This window comes from Helianthus annuus, chromosome 11, assembly GCF_002127325.2.
Source record: "Helianthus annuus cultivar XRQ/B chromosome 11, HanXRQr2.0-SUNRISE, whole genome shotgun sequence".
NCBI lineage: Eukaryota > Viridiplantae > Streptophyta > Magnoliopsida > Asterales > Asteraceae > Helianthus > Helianthus annuus.
This window is the reverse complement of record NC_035443.2, coordinates 180448055-180469900: the sequence shown is the minus strand read 5'-3', so window position 1 is coordinate 180469900 and position 21846 is coordinate 180448055. Positions and strand designations below refer to the sequence as shown.

At 36.1% G+C, this 21846-nt stretch overlaps 2 protein-coding genes across 2 annotated transcripts; both read left to right on the top strand.

Annotated features, from left to right (window-relative positions):
• The first annotated feature begins 5632 nt into the window (after positions 1-5632).
• On the top strand, positions 5633-11438 carry LOC110888924 (receptor-like protein kinase FERONIA). The gene is made up of 3 exons (XM_022136420.1): positions 5633-5743; positions 9910-10821; positions 11412-11438. Exons 1-3 carry the CDS (start codon positions 5633-5635, stop codon positions 11436-11438), a joined length of 1050 nt encoding a protein of 349 aa, XP_021992112.1.
• Positions 11439-17619: 6181 nt separating this feature from the next.
• LOC110891333 lies at positions 17620-20012 on the top strand. The gene is made up of 5 exons (XM_022139021.2): positions 17620-17718; positions 17853-18213; positions 18295-18366; positions 18505-18632; positions 19342-20012. The coding sequence occupies exons 1-5, from the start codon at positions 17651-17653 to the stop codon at positions 19745-19747; spliced, it is 1035 nt and encodes a 344-aa protein (XP_021994713.1). The 5' UTR covers positions 17620-17650; the 3' UTR covers positions 19748-20012.
• Positions 20013-21846: the final 1834 nt, after the last annotated feature.

Here is a 21846-nt window from a genome sequence, read left to right as displayed (position 1 = left end):
ACGAGATTGATTTTAGATGTTGTCACTTTTATGAAGCTTGCTAATGGTTTTAATTTGATTAATTGTTTGATTGAAAGAGGTGTCAGATTACACTGACAATTTGTATGAACTAATTAACTATGAAAAACTAAAATAATTATATGAAAACTTGATTGTTGATTAAAACAATAATTTGGAACAAGGTTTACACCCGGTTCGGTAATTGAAGCCCTAGGGTTTCTACACGTTTTAGATTCAATTCAATTGCAAAAGTGATTAACGGAATTAGTGTCACATGGCTTAGGTGCCAAGAGCTATCAACGTCGTAGATGACGGACCGCAATACACTTCGTTACCAAGAACATGTAATTCCTAACCTTGACAAGGCATAAATGCACAAATTTATTTCGCAAAGTCAAATTTTATAATCAATCGACAATTCACAAATTCAATTCAAATACATGACAATTATCAAAGGTTTCAAAATCAAAATACAACTTGTCATGAATCAAATCTCAAAACAATGTTTAAAACCTAAAATATTACAAAAACCTACACCGGGGTGAAACCCGAGATGATTAGCCGCTCATGGTAGACGGAACTTGATCACCGGATGATTGAGACTTGAGCACGAACATCTTGAAGCTTTGAAAGTGATGGATATGGTGGTTAAGTTTGGGATGGATGATAGTGATGGTGATGGTGAATGGATTGAAGAGATAATAGTGAATTATCCGCTCAAACTCCTTCTTCATCTCCATCTTGATCTCTTGATTTGAATCTCTAATAGAATTCATGATCGCATCAAGCTTGGAGTTTAACGGGTCATCACCAACCGATGAGAATTTGAATTTCCACCCCCATTACCGCCTTGATTGTAGTTCCTTTGGTAACCCCCTTGGTTACCGCCTTGGTGATTCTGGTATGAAGATCCACCTTGATTTCCCGGTTGGAAATTTGGGTTCATTTGGTTGGAGGCATTACCATACCTAAAGTTAGGATGGTTCCTCAACCCGGGGTGGTAAGTATTGGAGTTCATATCATATTGCTTCCGGTCTCCATAGACTTGATTCACATCCATGGTGGATCGAGTCATGTTTACTCGATGTCACCACATTCTTCACACACGGCATATTGCACCGCACCCACCTCTTTCTTCTTCATACGGACCAACTCCCGCTCTAACGCTTCAATCTGATCCTTAGAACTAGCATCGTGGTCGGGCTAAGACCATGAGGTTGAATGCTTTTTAACTCGGTCTGCCATAACAACCTGTTTGGAGTTTTGCTCATTCTTTCTATGAACTCACAATCGTCTTCCTCATGGTTATTCAACAATGTACCATTGCTTGCAGATAATAGGTACTTGTGTTCTTCCGAGTCTAATCCCCGAACGAAGCATTTCAACAATTCCCACCAAGGAATCTAATGGTGAGTGCATTCTCGGACCAACTCTTTGAATCGAGTAAGAGCCTCGTGTAACAACTCCCCTGATAAATGGGGAAATGACTGTATCTCATCCATTGCATCGTCAGTCTTTGATATCGAGTAATATTCATCAAGGAATACTTGTTGCATTTCTGCCTAAGTACGAATACTACCTGCCGGGAGCGTAAGGAATCACTATTTCACCTTATGTTTCAACGAAAACTGGAACAGTCATAGCTTCACCTCTTCTATCATACAATTGTGGCCCCCAATAGTACCACATATATCGAAAACTTCTCCAAATGCGTGTAAGGCTCATCATGTGTCCTACCATTGAAATGAGGTAGGATGTTGATGTAATTAGGCTTGCACTCGAATGATCTTACTCCTCGAGGTGGAGGAACAATGGGTGAGTCATTTTGGCTGACCACCAGCCTAAATCGAGCATTCACACTTTGTGGAGCTCATTGTTGCGGTTGTTAACGGTAAGTGTCACACCCCCAAAATACTAAATGCGGCAACCCCCGCTAGGTGTGTGATGTACAAGGATCCAAGCCACCAATCACATTGAACTACGCATAATATTTAAATAAAACATTCCATTCATTTCAAAATATAAATCCAAATCATAAGTTAAGCCAAATAGATATTCAGCGGAAGCATAATGTAAACTGTAAATAAAATGTTTCAAAACATGAGTTCATAATCAACGAAGCAAGTATCCAAGAGTCTCGACCCATGACCACTCCAACACTCCCAGATACCAAGTCCATATCAAGAATCTAACGACCTGCAAGCATGCAGACAAGTGTGTCAGACGACGCTGGTGAGTTCAAAATTTTGTTAAGGCGTTTAGTTACCAGACATGAGTATAAAACAGTTCAACGATTTGACTTGATGTTGTTATTAACTCGATTACCGCAGAAGGCTACTAGATTTATTTTCCCAACCCCAATGTCTCTATCAAAACATTGGTCAAGTGGTGAAGGTAATTAGTTCACACCCGTCCTCCCCGGTACGGTGTGAGGGTGCCAAACCTAATAGCGCGATCAACTAATAACCTCGTTGCCTCCCCGACAACTAATCGGTAGATGTAAGGGGTCTTATCGATAGAAATGAGTGTAATAACAAACATCCTAATAACCTGGCATTCCTCCCCGGAACGTTACCCAATATCCCTCCCCGGGATGCATGCTTGGAAAAAGAGCAGTGAACTCACCTTGGTTTGCTCGGTATGATTAATTACTTGTTCACACATAAACAGTCACATCCTATGGTATTCACGTATGCGATGTCAGTTTACATTCACAGGGTTCGCATTTAGATAAAAATCATAGTGTGCATGTTCAAGCAGTGATTCTCAACTGGCACATAGCAGTTAAATAATTCTTTCACATCCACAGTTCACAAGTATGTTATGTAACCATGCCTAACAGTTAAGTGTGCTATGCGTAAGAACTAGATCATGTCTCCTTGGTCATAATTAATTATCGTTAACAGTAAGTACAAAGATTTCATTAGCAAATTCATCCATCAACAGAATCAACTTAGTTCACTGTGTTTCTTTATCCTCTTGACGAAACACCCCTGTTTCGTCATGATCCCCCATTGACGAAACATTGTCGTGACCCTCCTTTGACGAAACACCCATGTTTCGCACCCATGTTTCGTCGACATGCATGAGTTACGTCGGGAAAGAAGTTTCGTCACCTGCTTAACAGTTTAAACTATGCACACACAGAAAACCCTAATCATGTTGCCAAGAACCATAACCAATCCAATTGCCACCATTAACAATTGACAGTTCCTATTCAGATCCAACCAAGATCATGCATAATAGATGACATAGCATACATACTACAAACAAAATTACCAAGTCCATATAGTGAATCATGAATGAATACGAGACATCACATTCTCAACCTGCATGATCTCATCTACTGACTAAACAATAACTAATAAAACCCTAGTTAACACAGAATCACAATCATCAGAATCCCATCAATCAAACCCTTAACATAAATCGACACAAACACTAACCCCTGTTCACAATTTCAGATCATACAGAATAGGCTTCGATAGCAATTATCAATAATTCAACAAGATTACAATCAGGTAAAACAAGAACTCGAATGTAATATAGATAGGATGCTAACCGCTCGCTGGAATAATCACGAAGGTGCAAGAGAACTTCGGGTAGAAAGATAGATGATGCCGATGGTTCAAGGAGAGAGCTAGGGTTTGATAACAATAGACTTACATAAATGTGCGAATACAAAACATATACTAAGTCACTACTGGGCCTCAACTGGGCTGAAGGCCTATACGGCGAAACACCCTTGTTTCGTCGATCAGGATAATGGCGAAACTCCCTTGTTTCATCGAGTTACAACAATGACGAGAGACCTTAGTTTCATCGAGTTTCAAGACAAGAGCCTAAGTTATAAACATGCACAATTAAGTCTAGCAACTGTCAGGGCTCTATTCTTTCAACAGTTACAAGTTTCATACACAAACAAATCACCAAAATAGAATTACAACACAAGCGATACATAAATGAAAGAACTTGAAATATCGGGTTATCACATCATCCCCAACTTGAAAGAAATTTCGCCCCGAAATTTGATAAGCAATCCACAAAATAATACAGCAATCCACAAAATAATACGACGTTAAATCAGGTTGACTGAGTGTTATCCGCGGGTGCCACATCATCCCCAACTTGAATGGGAATTTCGTCCCAAAATTCACTAGTTGCATCAGATTTAGATTTTCCAGACTTGGACTTGTCATCTGGGAATAAATGTGGGTACTTGAGCTTCATCTGATCCTCGTGTTCCCATGTGAACTCCGGTCCACGCCTTGAGTTCCAACGAACTCTCACAATCGAAATTCGACTATGGTTACGGACCTTGACCTCCCGGTCCATAATTTCTATTGGCTCTTCGATAAACTGCAGCTTTTTGTCGATCTTCAGCTCTTGAAACGGTACGACCAGTGTTTCATCAGATAAACACTTCTTTAATTGCGACACATGGAACACATCATGGATGTTACCCAACTCAGCAGGTAACTCTAACTTGTAGGCCACTTTACTAATCCGTTCCAGAATTTTGAATGGCCCTACATAACGAGGGTTTAGCTTGCCGCATTTTCCAAAACGCACCACACCCTTCCAGGGTGAGACCTTCAACATAACACGATCATTAACTGCGAACTCCAGAGGTTTTCTACGCTTATCGGTGTAACTTTTCTGTTGATCATGCGCGCCATACGATTCCTGATTTGAACAATCTTTTCGGAAGTTTCAAGAACAAGTTCAGGGCCTATAACCTGGCTGTCACCCACATCAGCCCAACAGAGAGGTGAACGACATTTTCGTCCGTACAATGCTTCGAATGGTGCTGCCTGAATGCTGGTATGGTAGTTGTTGTTGTAAGCTTCGTTACCAATCAAGAGTAGGCTATTTGAAACTAAAAATTATGTAAAAACATAAACTTAAACATAAAAGAACATCGGTTTTCGACCACGTATCACGTCACTGATGCTTTTTTTACATGGACATCTAAATGAGACAGTCTGTATGTATCAACCTATGGGTTTTCGTCACCAACGATTTCCGGATTATGTGTGTCGACTAAAGAAATCCTTATATGGATTGAAGCAGGCACCACGAGCATGGTACCAAAGATTTACTGATTTTGTTTTGGTTTGTTTCGGAGATTGGTTTTCAACAAAGCGTGTGTGACAACTCCTTATTCACCTATCATCATGGATGTGATATTGCTTATTTACTTATTTATGTGGATGATATTATTCTCACCACTTCTCATGATACATTATGTGTTCGTCGCATGCATCAATTGGCGGCTGAACTTGATATGAAAGATCTTGGTCCTTTGAGTCATTTTCTGGGTATTAATGTGACTCATACTCATGACAGTATGTTTCTCTCTCAGCACTCTTATGTAGTGGACATTTTTGATCGGGCTGGAATGTCTTCGTGCAAGCTAGTTACTACTCCTATGGACACTAAATCCAAACTTAGTGCTGCTTTCAGTACTTTTTTGACAATCCTACTCTCTACCGGAGTCTCGCGGGTGCCCTTCAGTATCTCACCTTCACTCGTCCTAACATCAGCTATGCAGTTCAATAGATTTGTAGGCATATGCATTCCCTATGGATTGATCACTGGAATGAATTAAAGCGAATTATTCGCTATCTTCATGGTACCTCTTCTCATTGACTCACACTCGGATATGTTTCAGACTTTACTTTACGGGCTTATACAAATGCGGATTGGGCGGGTTGCCCTTACACTCGGCGTTCTACCTCAGGTTATTGTGTTTATTTGGGCTCCAATCGTCTATCATGGTCTTCTGAACGCCAGACGGTTGTTTCTCGCTCCAGTGCCGAGGCTAAATACAGGGGTGTCACCAACGTCATTGTAGAAATTTATTGGCTTCGAAATTTACTACTAGAATTACGCAGGCCATTGCCCGGGGCTAGCCTTGTCTATTGTGATAATATTAGTGTAGTTTATCTCTCTAGAAATCCGGTTCAACATCAACGTACTAAACATATTGAATTGGATATTCATTTTGTTCGTAATTTGGTTCAGCGTGGTATTGTTCGGGTTCTTCATTTTCCATCTCGTTATCGAACTGCGGACATCTTCACCAAAGGTCTAGCTCGGGTCTTGTTTGATGACTTCAGATCCAGTCTCAGCATTCGGCCTCCTCTAACTTCAACTGCGGGGGTGTATTAGATTAGGACGATATCTTTTGTATTTTATAGATAGATTTGAATTTATTTTACACTTATCTCCTTCCATATCTTGTGGAGATAGTTTTGTATTGATAGAGGTTTTGTGGAATGAAGAGAGATATCAGATTAATTATCTTTCATATATAAATATTAATAGTTTTGAAGTATAGTGACACGATCCGCCTAAATACACAGCTTTCTTCGGGAGTTGTCGAAGGTTCCGGAACACTAAAGATTTGTCTAGGGTTGCCCGGAAGTTTCCGGAACAGCCTACAAGTTGCAGGAACATCTTGACACCATCGGAAGACTCTAGATCAGCCAAGAACACTATAGAATGCAATGAAAACACTTAGAAGTCATGGATATTTTGAAGGAATTCTCTAGAATTCAGCTTATAAATATCCTAGATATTTGTATGGAATTCTCTAGTTAAGAATTCTCTAAACTAGTATGAACAAGTATAAATAGGTGATGAAGGTCTCATTTTGAGATGACCCCTCGTAACTCATTCATAACCCAACTTCTTGTAAACACTTTGTACTTGTAATTTTGTTCAAGTAATACATAACCATCTTTGTGGTAGTATTGCACTACAACAACAATCTTGTGTTTACACAAACAAAGACTTCCGCTGCTATACATAACCAAACCTGTCCAAAAGGCTGAACTTAGAAGTATTCTAAGTGTCGTACGAGAGTTTAAGAATAATTCCGTGACAATAGTTTCTCATAGTAACCTGTCTATAGTAAGACTTTACTGGAAAGTTAATGCAAGTTCTCGATAATAATCATGATAAACAAAATATAATTTTGAATCAGAACTACTAAATATATAATAGAGTAAATTACAAGTTTTGTCCTTTATGTTTACATCAAATTTCAGACGTTGTCCTTTAGCGCAAAAGTAGACAGGCGGTGTCCTTTATCTTTCAAAATCTTGCACGTTTTGTCCTTTAGGCCAAACACAGTTAGATTTTTTAGTTAAATCTAGTCATGTGGTACTATTGTAATTTCACCTTCCAAGGACTATTTTGTAAGATTAATTATATCAAGGGGCTATTCTGCATGGTTGCAAAAATCGCGACTAGTCGGCGATTAATCGCTGACTAGTCGCTAGTCGCTCATCAACTGAGTAATTTTCAGCTAATCAGTAAAAAAATCGCTAGTCGGCCTAGTCGGCCCTAATCGGCCCTAGTCGGGCCTAATCGCGACTAGTCGGTCGGGAAAAAATCGGAAAAAATCGGGAAAAAACAAAAAAAATCGGAAAAAATCGGAAAAAATCAGAAAAAATCGGAAAAAAACACATATTCCAGCCAAAACCTCCCAGATTCCGGTCAAAACTTGTCCACTTAAAAAAATTACGTATAAAAATATATGTATCTATGTATAAAAACTTAAAATTATATATAAAAAGTCCGATCCGATTAATCCCGATTAATCCCGAGTAATCCCGAGTAGTCGCTAGTCCCTACCTCACCGACCCGCTAGCGACTAGCGAGTTCTCCAACCTTGCTATTCTGTATTAAACTTAAAAATAAAAAATATATAAAAACTCTCACACTCTCTCTCTTGATTCTCTCTCTTGATCTGAGTCCCTCCCTCTCTAACAATTCCACCATAAACCACCACCACCCTCTCTCCCTCTTTTCCATCGCCACCATCAGCCTCCACACACCGCCGCTACACCGACACACCACCACCATATCCTCGCCGTTCACTCTCTCTCTCTCTCTCTCTTAGACTTTACCCAGTTACCCACCACCCCACAACCTTCATCACCACTAGCCACACCTACTGAACACCACAAATTCCACCACACCACCCAATGGTTTATCTTGCTAAATCTCTCTGAGTAACCTTCTTCAAGGTTTAATCAACTCCGGATATTCAAAGATCGTGACATAAACAGGCAACTTTTATTTTCAAATTATGCAAAAATAAAAACAGCTTTATTGAAGTTACCATGCTTTTTTCACAAATCCTCTTATCATCAGTGAAGATCAAAATGAAAATTGTAGAGCTCAATTTCATCAGCGACTTCGAAGCCGGAATCAAATGCTTACAAAACCTCTCCCTCCTTTCCAATCTTTCTTTACACAACCTCGTTATACACCAGATCCGTTTCAGATTCTTATCCTCTTTTCAAACCTCACCCCCAGCAAATTCTCTAAGACGATGATTTTGATTTTTACTTTTCCGATGACGATGGTGACGATGATGCGCCGTCGTCTGTAGCAGAGTCCGATGACGGTCTGTAGCAGAGTCCGATGACGGCACACGCATAAAACAACCTGTTTGACCCATAACCTGGCCTCCTTGATTTGTCACCTCTCATCATATCTATCACCTGAAAATGAAAAGGATATCGAAGGGAAACAGAGCATCTGAAACTAGAGCTGATAAGAAAGCTGCGCTTAGGGAGAAGTGATGAGAGAGAGAGAAGAGAGAGTTTTAATATTTCTTTTTTTATTTTTTTTATTTTTGATTGTTTTACATATAGTCCCTGACTAATAATTTATTTCAAGATAGCCCCTGCAAGATAAAATGACAAACATATCCTCATGTGCAAGTCACATGATCATATTAACAAAAAAATCTAACTGAGTTAGGGTTAAAGGACATAACATGCAATATTTTGAAAGATAAAGGACACCGACTATCAACTTTTGCGCTAAAGGACAGCACCTAAAATTTGATGTAAACATAAAGGACAAAACTTGTAATTTACTCTAAATAATACAAATCTTGTAAACTTTATTTGACAGGTATTATTTTTATTTTTTACGTCCATAAGACAAAAAATTGAAACTAGTATACAATTTAGTTAACAACTAGTCCTTTTTACATTAAATATCATGACCAATATAAAAATTAGAATACGGTTGTTGCATATTGCAATTGCATACTAAATTTGAAAAAAAAAATATTTCTCTGTCTTTGAGTACGTTAGATGGTTTAATTATTAAATCCAATGTGCTTACACACATACATATTTTTTTAGTTAATGGTATTTTTTATTTAATTATTTTTTTATTTAATTGTTTTTTGGAATAATAATTTTAATAATCCCAACTATTGTTCGTTGGCCTGCAATGGTCCCAATTTCAAAAATTCTCGCTGGCGGTCCCAGCTTTTCACATATTGGCCTTTTTAGATGCCGACTAACAGAACTCTAACGTCGTTAGTCTTCGGTAGCTGAAAAAACATTTTTGGCCGGAAAACTCAACTTTTTCGTCTCAAACCTCTTTGTTACTTTATTACGCACCTTTAGAAACCTTTTCTAGTAAAAAGCCTATTAAGGTCGCCGGGAAAAACTCTTTTTTCATCAGAAAACTTCTTTTTGGCCGGAAATGTCAACCTTTTAGCCGGAAAGCTCAAAGTTTTCGTCCTAAACCTGTTTGTAACCATAGATCGGACCTTTAGGAACGTTTCTCTGACCAAAGACGTTTTTTCGGCGACTAGAGACTAACGACGTTAGAGTTCTGTTAGTCAGGGTCCATTAAAAACCAATGTTTGAAAAGATGGGACCGCCAATGAAATTTTTGAAGTTGAGACCGTTGCCGGCCAAATGGCAATAATATGAATTATTAAAATCCATTATCCCTTGTTTTTTTAAATGCAGTATTAGTGCTTTAATTACCAGTAGGTAATTTTTCTATTACAATTGTTGCATATTGCAATTGTATGTAATTTTTTGTAATTACAAAGTTGATTTTTTTAAGTGCTATGATTCACAGAAAAATTACAAGGACAACCTTCATATATCACTTACAACTATAAAACTGGGTACACAAAACTTTAGTGATTGCAATTGCATTGGAGAAGGAAGATTTTGGAAGCTTTATGAAGGAGAAGTAGATCATGCTTATGAATGTACCCGCGTTGTTGTAAAGCGGTGGGATGAAAAGTATCATCAAGGACGTATACAGTTTTTGACGGAGTTTGAAACTCTTCTCAAATATAATCATGAGAATATCATTGGTCTTGTAGGCTACTGTAACAAAATGAATGAAAAAATCATCGTTTATGAGCATGCCTATAACGGAAGTCTTGCTAAACATTTGGACAATCCTAGTCTTACGTGGATGAAACGCCTCAAGATATGCATTGATGTTGCAACTGGATTAAAATTTCTTCATGAAGGTGGTGTAGAGCAACAGGATTCGATGATGCATAGGGACATTAGAAGTGGTAGCATTCTACTTGATGGTGATTGGAATGCTAAAATTTCTAATTTGGAATTCTTTTGCAGAGCATCAATTGTTGAAAGAGCTGAACATGTTTATGATAATGCCGGCACCTCGCTAGGATACATTGGCCCATACTACGAACAACATGAGGGTTTCTTATTACAAGAATCGGATATATATTCATTAGGTGTGATTTTATTTGAGATGTTGTGCGGGAGATTGGCATGGGAAGAGGGATGTACGGATCACTCTCAATCATTAGGTCCTTTTGTTGTAAGATACTACAATGAAGTAGGCAACCTTGAAAAGATGATATTTGAGGGTATAAAGGAACAAATTACCCCAAAATCATTGACTACATTTCAAATGATCGCAATTCAATGCGTACATGTTGACTGGTTTGAGCGGCCAGATATAGACCAAATAATAATACAGCTTCAAAAGGCATTGGAATTTCAGGTAAGTTTTCATACATCTATTTTAGTTAGCTTCCTACTTCAAGTACATTTGTAAGAAAACTATTTTAAAGAGTTGTATAAGCACATCAAGAAATAAAAGCAAGAAAAAAATATCAATTGTTGAACCTCAAGAAAAATATTAATGCAAGTAACGGTTAAGAAATAATATTTCTTAAGGCTGAAACTATTCACACACCAAGGCTGCCTATTTTCACACTTAGGGTTTATATACGCTGCGTATAGAGCTATACTCAGCGTATAGGGTTACACCTATATGCAGCGTATAGAGCTATACATAGTGTATAAGTTGCATGGAATTCAGAGCTTGCCCAACAATCATTGGCACAGACAACCAGGGTTTATATACGCCGCACATAGAGCTATACGCAACGTATATAACTTGTTTGGTTATTTTGATGTATTTGTGGTATAAATTCTCACACGTTTCCAAAGTTAAATCGCTTAAAATATATAACCGTTAATGTTATACCATTAAAATTAAATATCGTTAAATTTTTTTAAAACAATGTATATATGGTTCAAAAATATTATATTGTTAACGTTTAAGTTAAAATATTATACCACGTCTAGCGCGGTTTGAATGCTATAAAAGTTTAAATATCATACCGTTAGTTATTTTTAAATACTTGTGTACACCGTAAATAGTTTCAAATAACCGGGTACGGTTTGAATATTTTATACCGTTTCAATACTATTCCATTTAAATTAAATTATTTTACCAAGTCTCAGTGCAGTTCGAATATTATACCATTTAAGATTTTTATACCGTTAATTTATTAGTTTTAGGATCCTGTAAAAAAATCATTTTCGTGAGAAGTGTGAGAAGGCATAAAAATTCAGATGTAGACATCATGTTTTGGACTTAGGCATAATGTTTTGGGTTATTTTGGGAAGAAAAACACAAAACATAACAATTTAAGACACAATGCAATGAATTCTAGGCTTAAAACTTAAAACACCATGCCAAGAATGTTAAGTAGTGTGTTTCAAGTGTTAAATAGTGTTTTTGAATTTCATGTCCATAATATGTTGCATTGTGATTTAAATTGTTATGTTTGGTGTTTTTCTTGCCAAAACAACCCAAAACATCATGCATAAGTTCAAAACATGATGCCCACATGTCAATTTCTTTCCCTTCTCACACTTCTCACGAAAAAGACAAATTTTACAGGAACCTCACCCAATTTTATTAAATTACTCGGGTACGGTTCAAATATATTCTACCGTGTTTCCATACTATAACGTCTAAATTAAAATATTATAGTAGTTTTAAATTTTTATACCGTTAATTATTATAAAATACCCGGGTACGGTTTGAATATATTACACCGTTTCCATACTAAACCACACCTATGGTATAAGTCTCGTATAGGTTTCCTATAGGTCTTGTATATGCCTATAGGCCTATACGGGACCTAAACCACACCTATGGTACTATACGAGACCTATACTACACCTATAGACCTATACAAGTGTTATATCGTACAGTATAGTATATTGTATCGTATCGTATAGTGTAGTATAAGTCTCGTATATGTCCCTTATACGTCTTGTATATGCCTACAATACTACATCTATAGTTCTATACGAGGCTTATACGGGACTTATACCATACGACACTACACCTACACGTGACGATACTACACCTATATGATATTTATCCTATAAAAATGTAATGTTGTATAAAAAAGTTTGTAAGAAATATTTACTTTTTTATTTATTTAAAATAGCAAACTTTTTTTTACAAAACTTTACTAAAACCATCAATATTGTATAAATGTTTCTAAACTAAAAAAACCTTTTTATATGCTGCGTATAAGTCTATACGCAACATATATAAAGGGTTAAAAAGACAATTTTACCCCTGGTTTGGGCTGCGTATTGCCCCCAACCCAGGGGTAAAATGGCATTTTTTACCAAACTTGCCCCATATATACGCCACATACAGGACTATATGCGGCGTATCGTAAAAAAAAGACCATTTCACCCGGGATTGGGGGCTATATACAGCCAAAAACAGGGGTAACATTATCTTTTTGACCCTTTATATACGCTGCACATAGGTCTATACGCAACGTATATAAAGGGCTGTTTTTTGACCCCAAACCTGTGGTAAAATTATCTTTTTGACGCTTTATATAGGCCGCGTATAGGCCTAAGCGCAGTGTATATAAAGGGTGTATTTTATTTAGAAAACAATTTTATTCATTATTTATCGTTTTAGCAAAGTTCTATAATAAGTACTTTTAAAAAAAGCATTTTCAAGTATCGTATCGTATAGTATAAGTTTCGTATAAACCTCGTATAAGTCTCATATAGGTCTTGTATATGCCTATAGGCCTATACGGGACCTATACTACACCAATAACCCTATACAAGTGTTCTATTGAATCCAATAATATTGTATCGTATTGCATCGTATCGTATCGTATAGCGTATAGTATAAGTCTCGTATAGGTTCCCCATAGGTCTTGTATATGCCTATATTTTCCTATACGGGACCTATACTACACCTATAGGCCCATGCGGGTGTTCTATGGTATCCTATAGTATCGTATTGCATCATATCGTATCATATAGTGTATAGTATAAGTCGCGTATAGGTTCCTATAGGTCTTGTATATGCATATAGGCCTATAAGGGACCTATACTACACCTATAGACTTATACGGGTCTTGTATGGTATCCTATAGTATCGTATCATATTGCATCGTATCGTATCATATAGTCTATGGTATAAGTCTCGTATAGGTTCCCTATTGGTCTTGTATGTGCCTATAGGCCTATATGGGACCTAAACCACACATGTAGTACTATACGAGACCTATACTACACCTATAGGCCTATACAGGTATTATATCGTATCGTATACTATAGTATAGTATCGTATCGTATCGTATAATGTAGTATAAGTCTCGTATAGGTCCCTTATAGGTCTTGTATATGCCTACGATACTACACCTATAGTTCTATACGAGGCTTATACAATACAATACAATACAATACTACTCCTATACGTAACATATAGTACGCTATACATTACAATATCACACTTATAGGCTTATACGAGGTCAATACGTAACCTATACTACACCTATACGATATTTATCGTATAAAAATGATTAATGTTGTATAAAAAAGTTTGTAAGAAATACTTACTTGTTTATTTATTTAAAATAGAAAACTTTTTATAAAACTTTACTAAAACCATCAAGATTGTATAAATGTATCTAAAAAAACCATTATATACGCTGCGTATAGGTCTATATGCAGCATATATAAATGGTCAAAAAGACAATTTTACCCGGAGTTTGAGCTGTGTATAGCCCCCAACCCAGGGGTAAAATGGTCTTTTTACCAAACATGCCCCATATATACGCCACATACAGGGCTATACGCGGCGTATAGTAAAAGGACCATTTTACCCTTGGATTGGGGGCTATACGTATCCAAAACAGGGGTAACATTGTCCTTTTGACCCTTTATATACGCGGCGTAGAGGTCTATACATAGCGTATATAAAGGGTAGTTTTGTTTAATCCCAAACATGTGGTAAAATTATCTTTTTGACCCTTTATATACGCCGCGTATAGGCCTAGACGCGGCGTATATAAAGGGTGTATTTTTTAGAAAACAATTTTATTCATTATTTATCGTTTTAGCAAAGTCTTATAATAAGTACTTTAAAAAAAAACATTTTTAAGTATCGTATCGTATAATATAAGTCTCGTATAAACCTCGTATAAGTCTCATATAGGTCTTGTATATGCCTATAGGCCAATACGGGACCTATACTACACCTATAGGCCTATACGGGTGTTCTATAGTATCCTATAGTATTGCATCATATCATTTCGTATAGTGTAATAGTATAAGTCTCATATAGGTTCCCTATATGTCTTGTATATGCATATAGGCCTATAAGGGACTTATACTACACCTATAGGCCTATACCGGTGTTGTATGGTATCCTATAGTAATGTATCGTATTGCATCGTGTCGTATAGTATATAGTATAAGTCTCGTATAGGTTCCCTATAGGTCTTGTATATGCTTATAGGTCTATTAGGGACCTATACTACACCTATAGGCTTATACGGGTGTTGTTTGGTATCCTATAGTATCGTTTCCTATTGCATCGTATTGTATCATAGAGTGTATGGTATAAGTCTCGTATAGGTTCCCTATAGGTATTGTATGTGCCTATAGGCCTATATTGGACCTAAACCACACCTATAGTACTATACGAGACCTATACTACACCTATAGGCCTATACGGGTGTTATATCGTATAGTATAGTATCGTATCGTATCATATAATGTAGTATAAGTCTCGTATAGGTCCCTTATAGGTCTTATATATGCCCACGATACTACATCTATAGTTCTATACGAGGCTTATACATTACGATACTACACCTATACGTGACATATACTACGTTATACGCTGCGATATCACACTTAGGCTTATACGAGGTCAATACGTGACCTATACTACACCTATATGATACGATATTTATCGAATAAAAATGATTAATGTTGTATAAAAAAGCTTGTAAGAAATACTTACTTTTTATTTATTTAAAATAGAAAACTTTTTTTTTATAAAACTTTACTAAAACCATCAAGATTGTATAAATGTATTTAAAAAAAACCTTTATATACGTTGCGTATAGGTCTATATGTAGCGTATATAAATGGTCAAAAAGACAATTTTACCCCTGGTTTGGGTAGTGTATAGCCCCCAACCCAGGGGTAAAATGGTCTTTTTTACCAAACATGCCCCATATATACGCCTCATACAGGGCTATACGCGGCGTATAGTAAAAAAGACCATTTTACCCCTGGATTGGGGGGCTATACGTATCCAAAACAGGGGTAACATTGTCTTTTTGACCCTTTATATACGCCGCGTAGAGGCCTGGACGCAGCGTATATAAAGGGTGTATTTTTTTTAGAAAACAATTTTATTCTTTATTTATTGTTTTAGCAAAGTTTTATAATAAGTACTTTAAAAAAACATTTTTAAGTATTGTATCGTATAGTATAAGTCTCGTATAAATCTTGTATAAGTCTCATATAGGTCTTGTATATGTCTATAGGCCTATACGGGACGTATACTACACCTATAGGCCTATACAATTGTTATATGGTTTCGTATAGTATTGTATTGTATTGCATCGTATCGTTTCGTATAGTGTATAGTATAAGTCTCGTATAGGTTCCCTATTGGTCTTGTATATGCCTATAGGCCTATACGGGACTTATACTACACCTATAGGCCTATACGGGTGTTCTATGGTATCCTATAGTGAAGTATCGTATTGCATCGTATCGTATAGTGTATAGTATAAGTCTCGTATAGGTTCCCTATAGGTCTTGTATCACGGGACCTAAACCACACCTATGATATTTAACGTTTATAGCATTCAAACCGCACTAGACGTGGTATAATAATTTAATTTAAACGATAACAATATAATATATTTGAACCATGTATACGTTTTTCAAATAAAATTTAACGGTATATAATATTAATGGTAACACATTAACGGTTATATATTAAGCGATTTAACGTTGGAACCGGGTGAGAATTTATACCACAAATACATCATAATAACCAAACAATATTCTGATGCGTTATATACATTACGTATATATACCCTGGTTGTTGACGTGAGGTTGAAGTCTCACTCAAATTTAAACCAAATACAACTATTAGATAGCGGTAAGTAGGTATCGAACACATGAAGTTTGTGGAATGTATGTTATCTAAATGTATATCTAAGTTAACTAAGATTAAACTAATTGCAAGGAAAGTAAATTCAAAGAGTTGGATTGTTTGATTTTAAAACTAAGATTACTAATTAAATTGCGAATTGAGAATTGGTTTTGTAAACAATTTAGAGACAAATGACCATCCTAGACTTCCGATTTCAATTGACATTCATGCTTTAATCCTACTAGAAAGAACCACATAGACATAGTTCATGTGTAGTTACTTGTTTGTGATAAAAGGGAACTAAGTACTCGGATTCCTAGAACGTGAGATTGTTACCCGATGACCAATCAGTCAATACCCAATCCTAATTCCTCCCATGATATCTCGATTGCTCCTCTTCACCTGCAAAGCCAACTATCCCGTAGTTACCAAGTTCCACAATTTAACCGAATTAAGCATGGGATTTTTTATCATTTTAAAACACTCAAGGGTCATCCTTTGAACTACCCGTCAGTTGTCTGTACCAATGATTGTTGGGCAGACTCTGAATTCTATGCAACTTATACGCAGCCTAGGTACTTGTAGGATTTGGTGTATAAATAGCTTTGTTAGTGTGAAAATAGGTAGACCCTTTCTTAAAAGGTGAACGTGCTATTTTGTACCTGAAATCAACTTTTGTTGTGTAAAAAAAAGTATCACGTATCAGCATTCAGAATGAAAACCAATAACATATTAAATGAACTTTCTTTGATAGTTTAATTATTAAATGTATAGGAGGATTACGAAATATGGGAGCCCAAGCTGCCTATAGACTACAAAGAAATAATCAAGGTGTCAAAAAATCCACAAATCTATAAGCAAATAACGAAAAAGGGTCTCTACCATATGTTCTCTAAAGGAATCCTCCTACAAGATGACAAAGTGGTAACCCACTCCTCGTATTTCATTTCACTTACCATCAAATGGTTTATGAATTTCAAATACTTCACGATTTAATAACTGTGCAAGGGGTTTTAAGTTCTTTTTCTTATTTTTTTTTTTTGTGCAACAGTTGTTTTCACTCGGAAGTAACAAAGAAAGAAATGAAATGATATCAGCAAAAAGATTTTCATATAACTATTTGTTACCTAAATGGCGATCTCTTCCAGAATCAAGGTTCCTCTTTCATTCACTTGTGCATTTTGTATGATAATCTATTTTCAGTTTTATAAATGACAAACATCTTGAAGCCATTCTTTTATTTAACAAAAATGATTAACATGGCCTAACTCATTCAATGGTTGAATCAGGTTTCCGAAAGTAGCAAAGATGTTTTATATTTCGAATCTGAATATTCAGATCAAGATAAGAACACAATATTTATCTCCAAGTGTCAATTACAAAGTTCATCTCATCTTTAGATTTCGTGGTCCAAGAAAATCTCAAGCTAAGCGGATGTATGTGAACCTAAAGTACAAAATGGGGAACAAAAGCTTGAATGCATATTTCGCAACATGGAGAGAAGATGGGTGGATGATGATTGAATTATTTCAATTCTTGAATCACAAAAAAGATACTGATTTTGAGGTTCTACTTGAAAGCTTTTCACGATGCTATTGTGGAACTGATTCCATCTACATTGAAGGCATTCAGTTTCAAGCAATTAACAATGCAAGTTTCAAATTACCATCTGGCTCCGATTATATATTGTTCTATCAATTAAACGTTTTCAATTTTGTCTTAATTATGCAGGTAAAACACGAAGAAATTGAAAACTTAACGGAAGACCATCAAGCCTTGAAATCAAAATCGAAGGCGAATAAGGTGTGAAAATTTCCGCCTAATTATGATGAAACTTTTTCTAAGAAGAGCCTGTATTGTAGAATAAGATTGGGGTTCTTGTTTGTTTTGTTTTTTTTTTTTTTTGTATTATTAACTAAGTCTTAATCTTTGATCAAACAGTTGTGGTTCTTGCCAAATCCGATGAAGGAAAAGAAAGATCACACGATTTCGTTCTCGTTATGTCAAATAGAGAAAAAGAAAGATGAGTTGCTTTCTGCAAATGAAGATATGCTATCAATCCAATCCGGGTTTGTTCCCTAATTTCTTCATATTTGTTTCTGATAATCATTTAGTTTTATTGTATAAGTTTATAACAAAGCTAACCGGTTCAAAGTTTATTGAGAATTTATCAAAGAATAAAATGTTTAATGTTTATATAACTAAAACGGTCAAAAAGTGTGATAGAAGTTTTAAAAACTGACATGGTTAAAGTTTTATTAAATTTTAATAAGAACTAATTAGTCAAAGTCCTGTAAAAGTTTATAAAAGCAGTAATTTGGTTAAAGTTTTACAACTGTAATTATAAACAAAAGGAAACTGATTTTAATAGGTGTTATAAATTTTGAGTAAAATTATCATTATTTAAATGTCTAAAATTTTAAAGAAAAAAAAAAGATTTTTGTTATGATAATAAACCAAAACACAGCTGGGGCCCACCATTTTTTTTTTAATATCAAGCATTTGATGGTGGTCACTTGAGTGATGATTACTAGCTTCTTGGAATGGTATGTATCATCACTATCACACACACGTGAATTGTGATTGGGCCCACTATTATATGCTTAAGTCAGGCTCTTAATGTAAATGAGTATATATAGTCCAATGAAATGCCAAATGGGCCCAATAGTCCAATGACACCCACCAAATCTACGAGGCCATGTAACACTACTCCTTGTGCTGTAAGTTCATGTCAGTTAAGTAGGTGGACTATGAAAGTTTTATATGTCATACATGCAGATTTACTGACGCAGTTGAGTGTTCACGACAACAAATATTGCAAATCAAGTGCAAGATTAAAAGTCAAATGTTGTCAGCAAACACCCAATATGCGTGCTACCTTGTGTTCAAGCTTTCAGAGAAGTGTTGTGGGTTGCATGGTCCGGTGATAGTACGAGATTTATTCAACTGGAGAAGCAAAGAGACGGGAATTCTTTATTTTAGACATACAAACCCCTGGAATGTACGCGATACTGACTGGGTTCCAAGACAGAGGAAAGATGGATGGATGGAGGTTATTGTGTGGAAATTCAACTCAAATTATGAGCTTAAAAATGATCATCTTTTTGTTAATTTGAAACTCATAACTTATGAAGGGACTATGTCGGGCCTTATTGTACGTGGCATCAAGTTTCGTCCGATCTAAGTTCGTACATGACAATTTTAGCCATATTTTAGTCTTCACCGGAAGCAGCTCGGTAGGCAGGTCCGTTTAAAGAACATGATCATATACTTGGTTCTGATGTGGTAGTGTGAGCGAATCACCCGTTAAGAATGATAAGGCTGGAGGTGTGTCAAGGCTCCACCAGACATGACACCCTGAATGTTGATTTAGATGATTCTTTGTGTAACACATCGTTGTAATCTATTGCAAGAAGTATGAATGAAGTTTTATGTTTCTCTTGTTAAAATTATGTTCTTATAGGTATGAATGTTGATTCACTGCATGCTTATCATCGAAACCCGTCACAAACTGTATTAACTTTATCTTTGATAAATATGGAAAATTTCCTTTGTAGCATGACATGAACAAGTTTGTGATGGTGCCATATTGTTTCCACATAATATGCAAAAAAATAAAAAAAAAAACATTTGATTGGTTGGTACTACTTGCTCAAAACTGTGCAGTGAAGAAAAAATATGCAGTGAATATTTCCTGCAATCTAGCTCGACCCAGTTGGATCCGACTGACTCAGAACCATCCCACATAATCTGACCCATTAACTATTGGACCAATATCATCATTTTCTTGCATATCACTAGGCTTGTTAGCAAAATTTGAACTTGGACCAATATCATCATTTACTTGGAATTTTCTTTTAAAAAGATTGCTACTAAGAACTTGTTTAGAACTTGTTTCATCTTCCAAGTTCCAAATGGCATTATAGCCTAGTGGTATCTTGGTGGTGGGATAAGGCTTATGACCATTAGGTCATGGGTTCGATTCCCACAAAGGGGGTTTTTCCCAGATTTATTGGGTTTCCTCCTGAATTGGTGTATAGGCATTATTGTCTAGTGGAGATTGATATGATCGGGTGGTTCTACTGGTGGCACGATGATACTCCAGTGGTCCGTCAGTGATCCAAATTTGCCTTTCAAAAAAAAAAAAAGAAAAAAAGAAACAAAATGTAAACTATAATCAAGTGCACATTTACACATAAAAGTCATAAACCCTAATAAATTGTACAAAATGACATAAACCTTAGAAATCTAAAATCAATTGCACTTAAACCCTAAAACCAATTGCACATAATCTGATAATCCCCTACCAATTCCATATAAAATTATATCCCACATAACCAATAAGAATTTAGGCAAAAGTAGAATAATACCTCTATACAACTTACAATGGAGGCGTGGAATCATGAAAGCGGAGGCGGAGGGCGGCGGTGGCCTAAGCAATGACCGGCGGAGGCTGAGGGCAACCTGAGGTGGGTGAGTGGCAAAGTGGATCATTGTTGATGATCTTGAATTGAGAGGGCGCGTGTTGTTTTGTTCGGGTTTCAAAAATCAAAAGAACCCAGTAATTTGGGTTTTTAGCCAACCCTTGGCTTTTAATATTTTGTGTTTATCTGGTATTATTGAATTTTAATTATAACTAGATTTTTGACCCGTGCCGCGCGTTATAGCGGCATCGTTGTGTTAGGCGCGTTGTTACATGTATTACGATGATGACTTAAACGTGTGATATCCGCGCATGACGTGACTTGTTTTTTACTTTGTCACACACGTTACGTTCGTCACATTAACGTGGTTAGGCATAGATAAAGAAGAGTATAATGTCTCGCACATTGTGGTGTGAAGTCGTAAAAGTAATTTAAACAAAAGAATTTGAAATGTTGGAGAAGATGAGGTGTGAAGTTATTAAGTAGAAATTAACGTGTAATGCTTGCGCCTGACGTGACATTCATGTGGTTAAGCATAAATAAAGAAAAGTATAATGTCTCGCACGTTGTGATGTCAAGTCATAAAAGTAATTTTAAACAAAAGAATTGAAATGTTGAAGAAGATGAGGTGTGAAGTTATTAAGTAGAAAAAAATAGGACGAATCAAAGTTGTTAATTATCAAAAGTTAGGTGTTAAGGTGCCACTTACCAAAAAATGAGGAATGAATTAGAAAATCTATAAAGTTAAAGGACAAATAGAAAATCTCTAAAGTTTGTGGTGAATTTGAAATCTTTAGAGTTGGGGATGAATTAGAAAGTCTATAAAGTTTGGGGTGTATTGGAAAATCTTTAAAGTTAG

Bases quoted from the DNA above. Each gene is read 5' to 3' on its own strand.
- LOC110891333 (XM_022139021.2), top strand. From the start codon at position 17,651: ATGATATCAGCAAAAAGATTTTCATATAACTATTTGTTACCTAAATGG. The intron at 18,367-18,504 runs GTGTGAAAATTT...TTGATCAAACAG, and splicing joins CAAAATCGAAGGCGAATAAG to TTGTGGTTCTTGCCAAATCC. The intron at 18,633-19,341 runs GTTTGTTCCCTA...TCATACATGCAG, and splicing joins ATGCTATCAATCCAATCCGG to ATTTACTGACGCAGTTGAGT.
- LOC110888924 (XM_022136420.1), top strand. From the start codon at position 5,633: ATGGTACCTCTTCTCATTGACTCACACTCGGATATGTTTCAGACTTTA. The intron at 5,744-9,909 runs GTTATTGTGTTT...TATGATTCACAG, and splicing joins CACTCGGCGTTCTACCTCAG to AAAAATTACAAGGACAACCT. The intron at 10,822-11,411 runs GTAAGTTTTCAT...TACCACGTCTAG, and splicing joins AAAAGGCATTGGAATTTCAG to CGCGGTTTGAATGCTATAAA.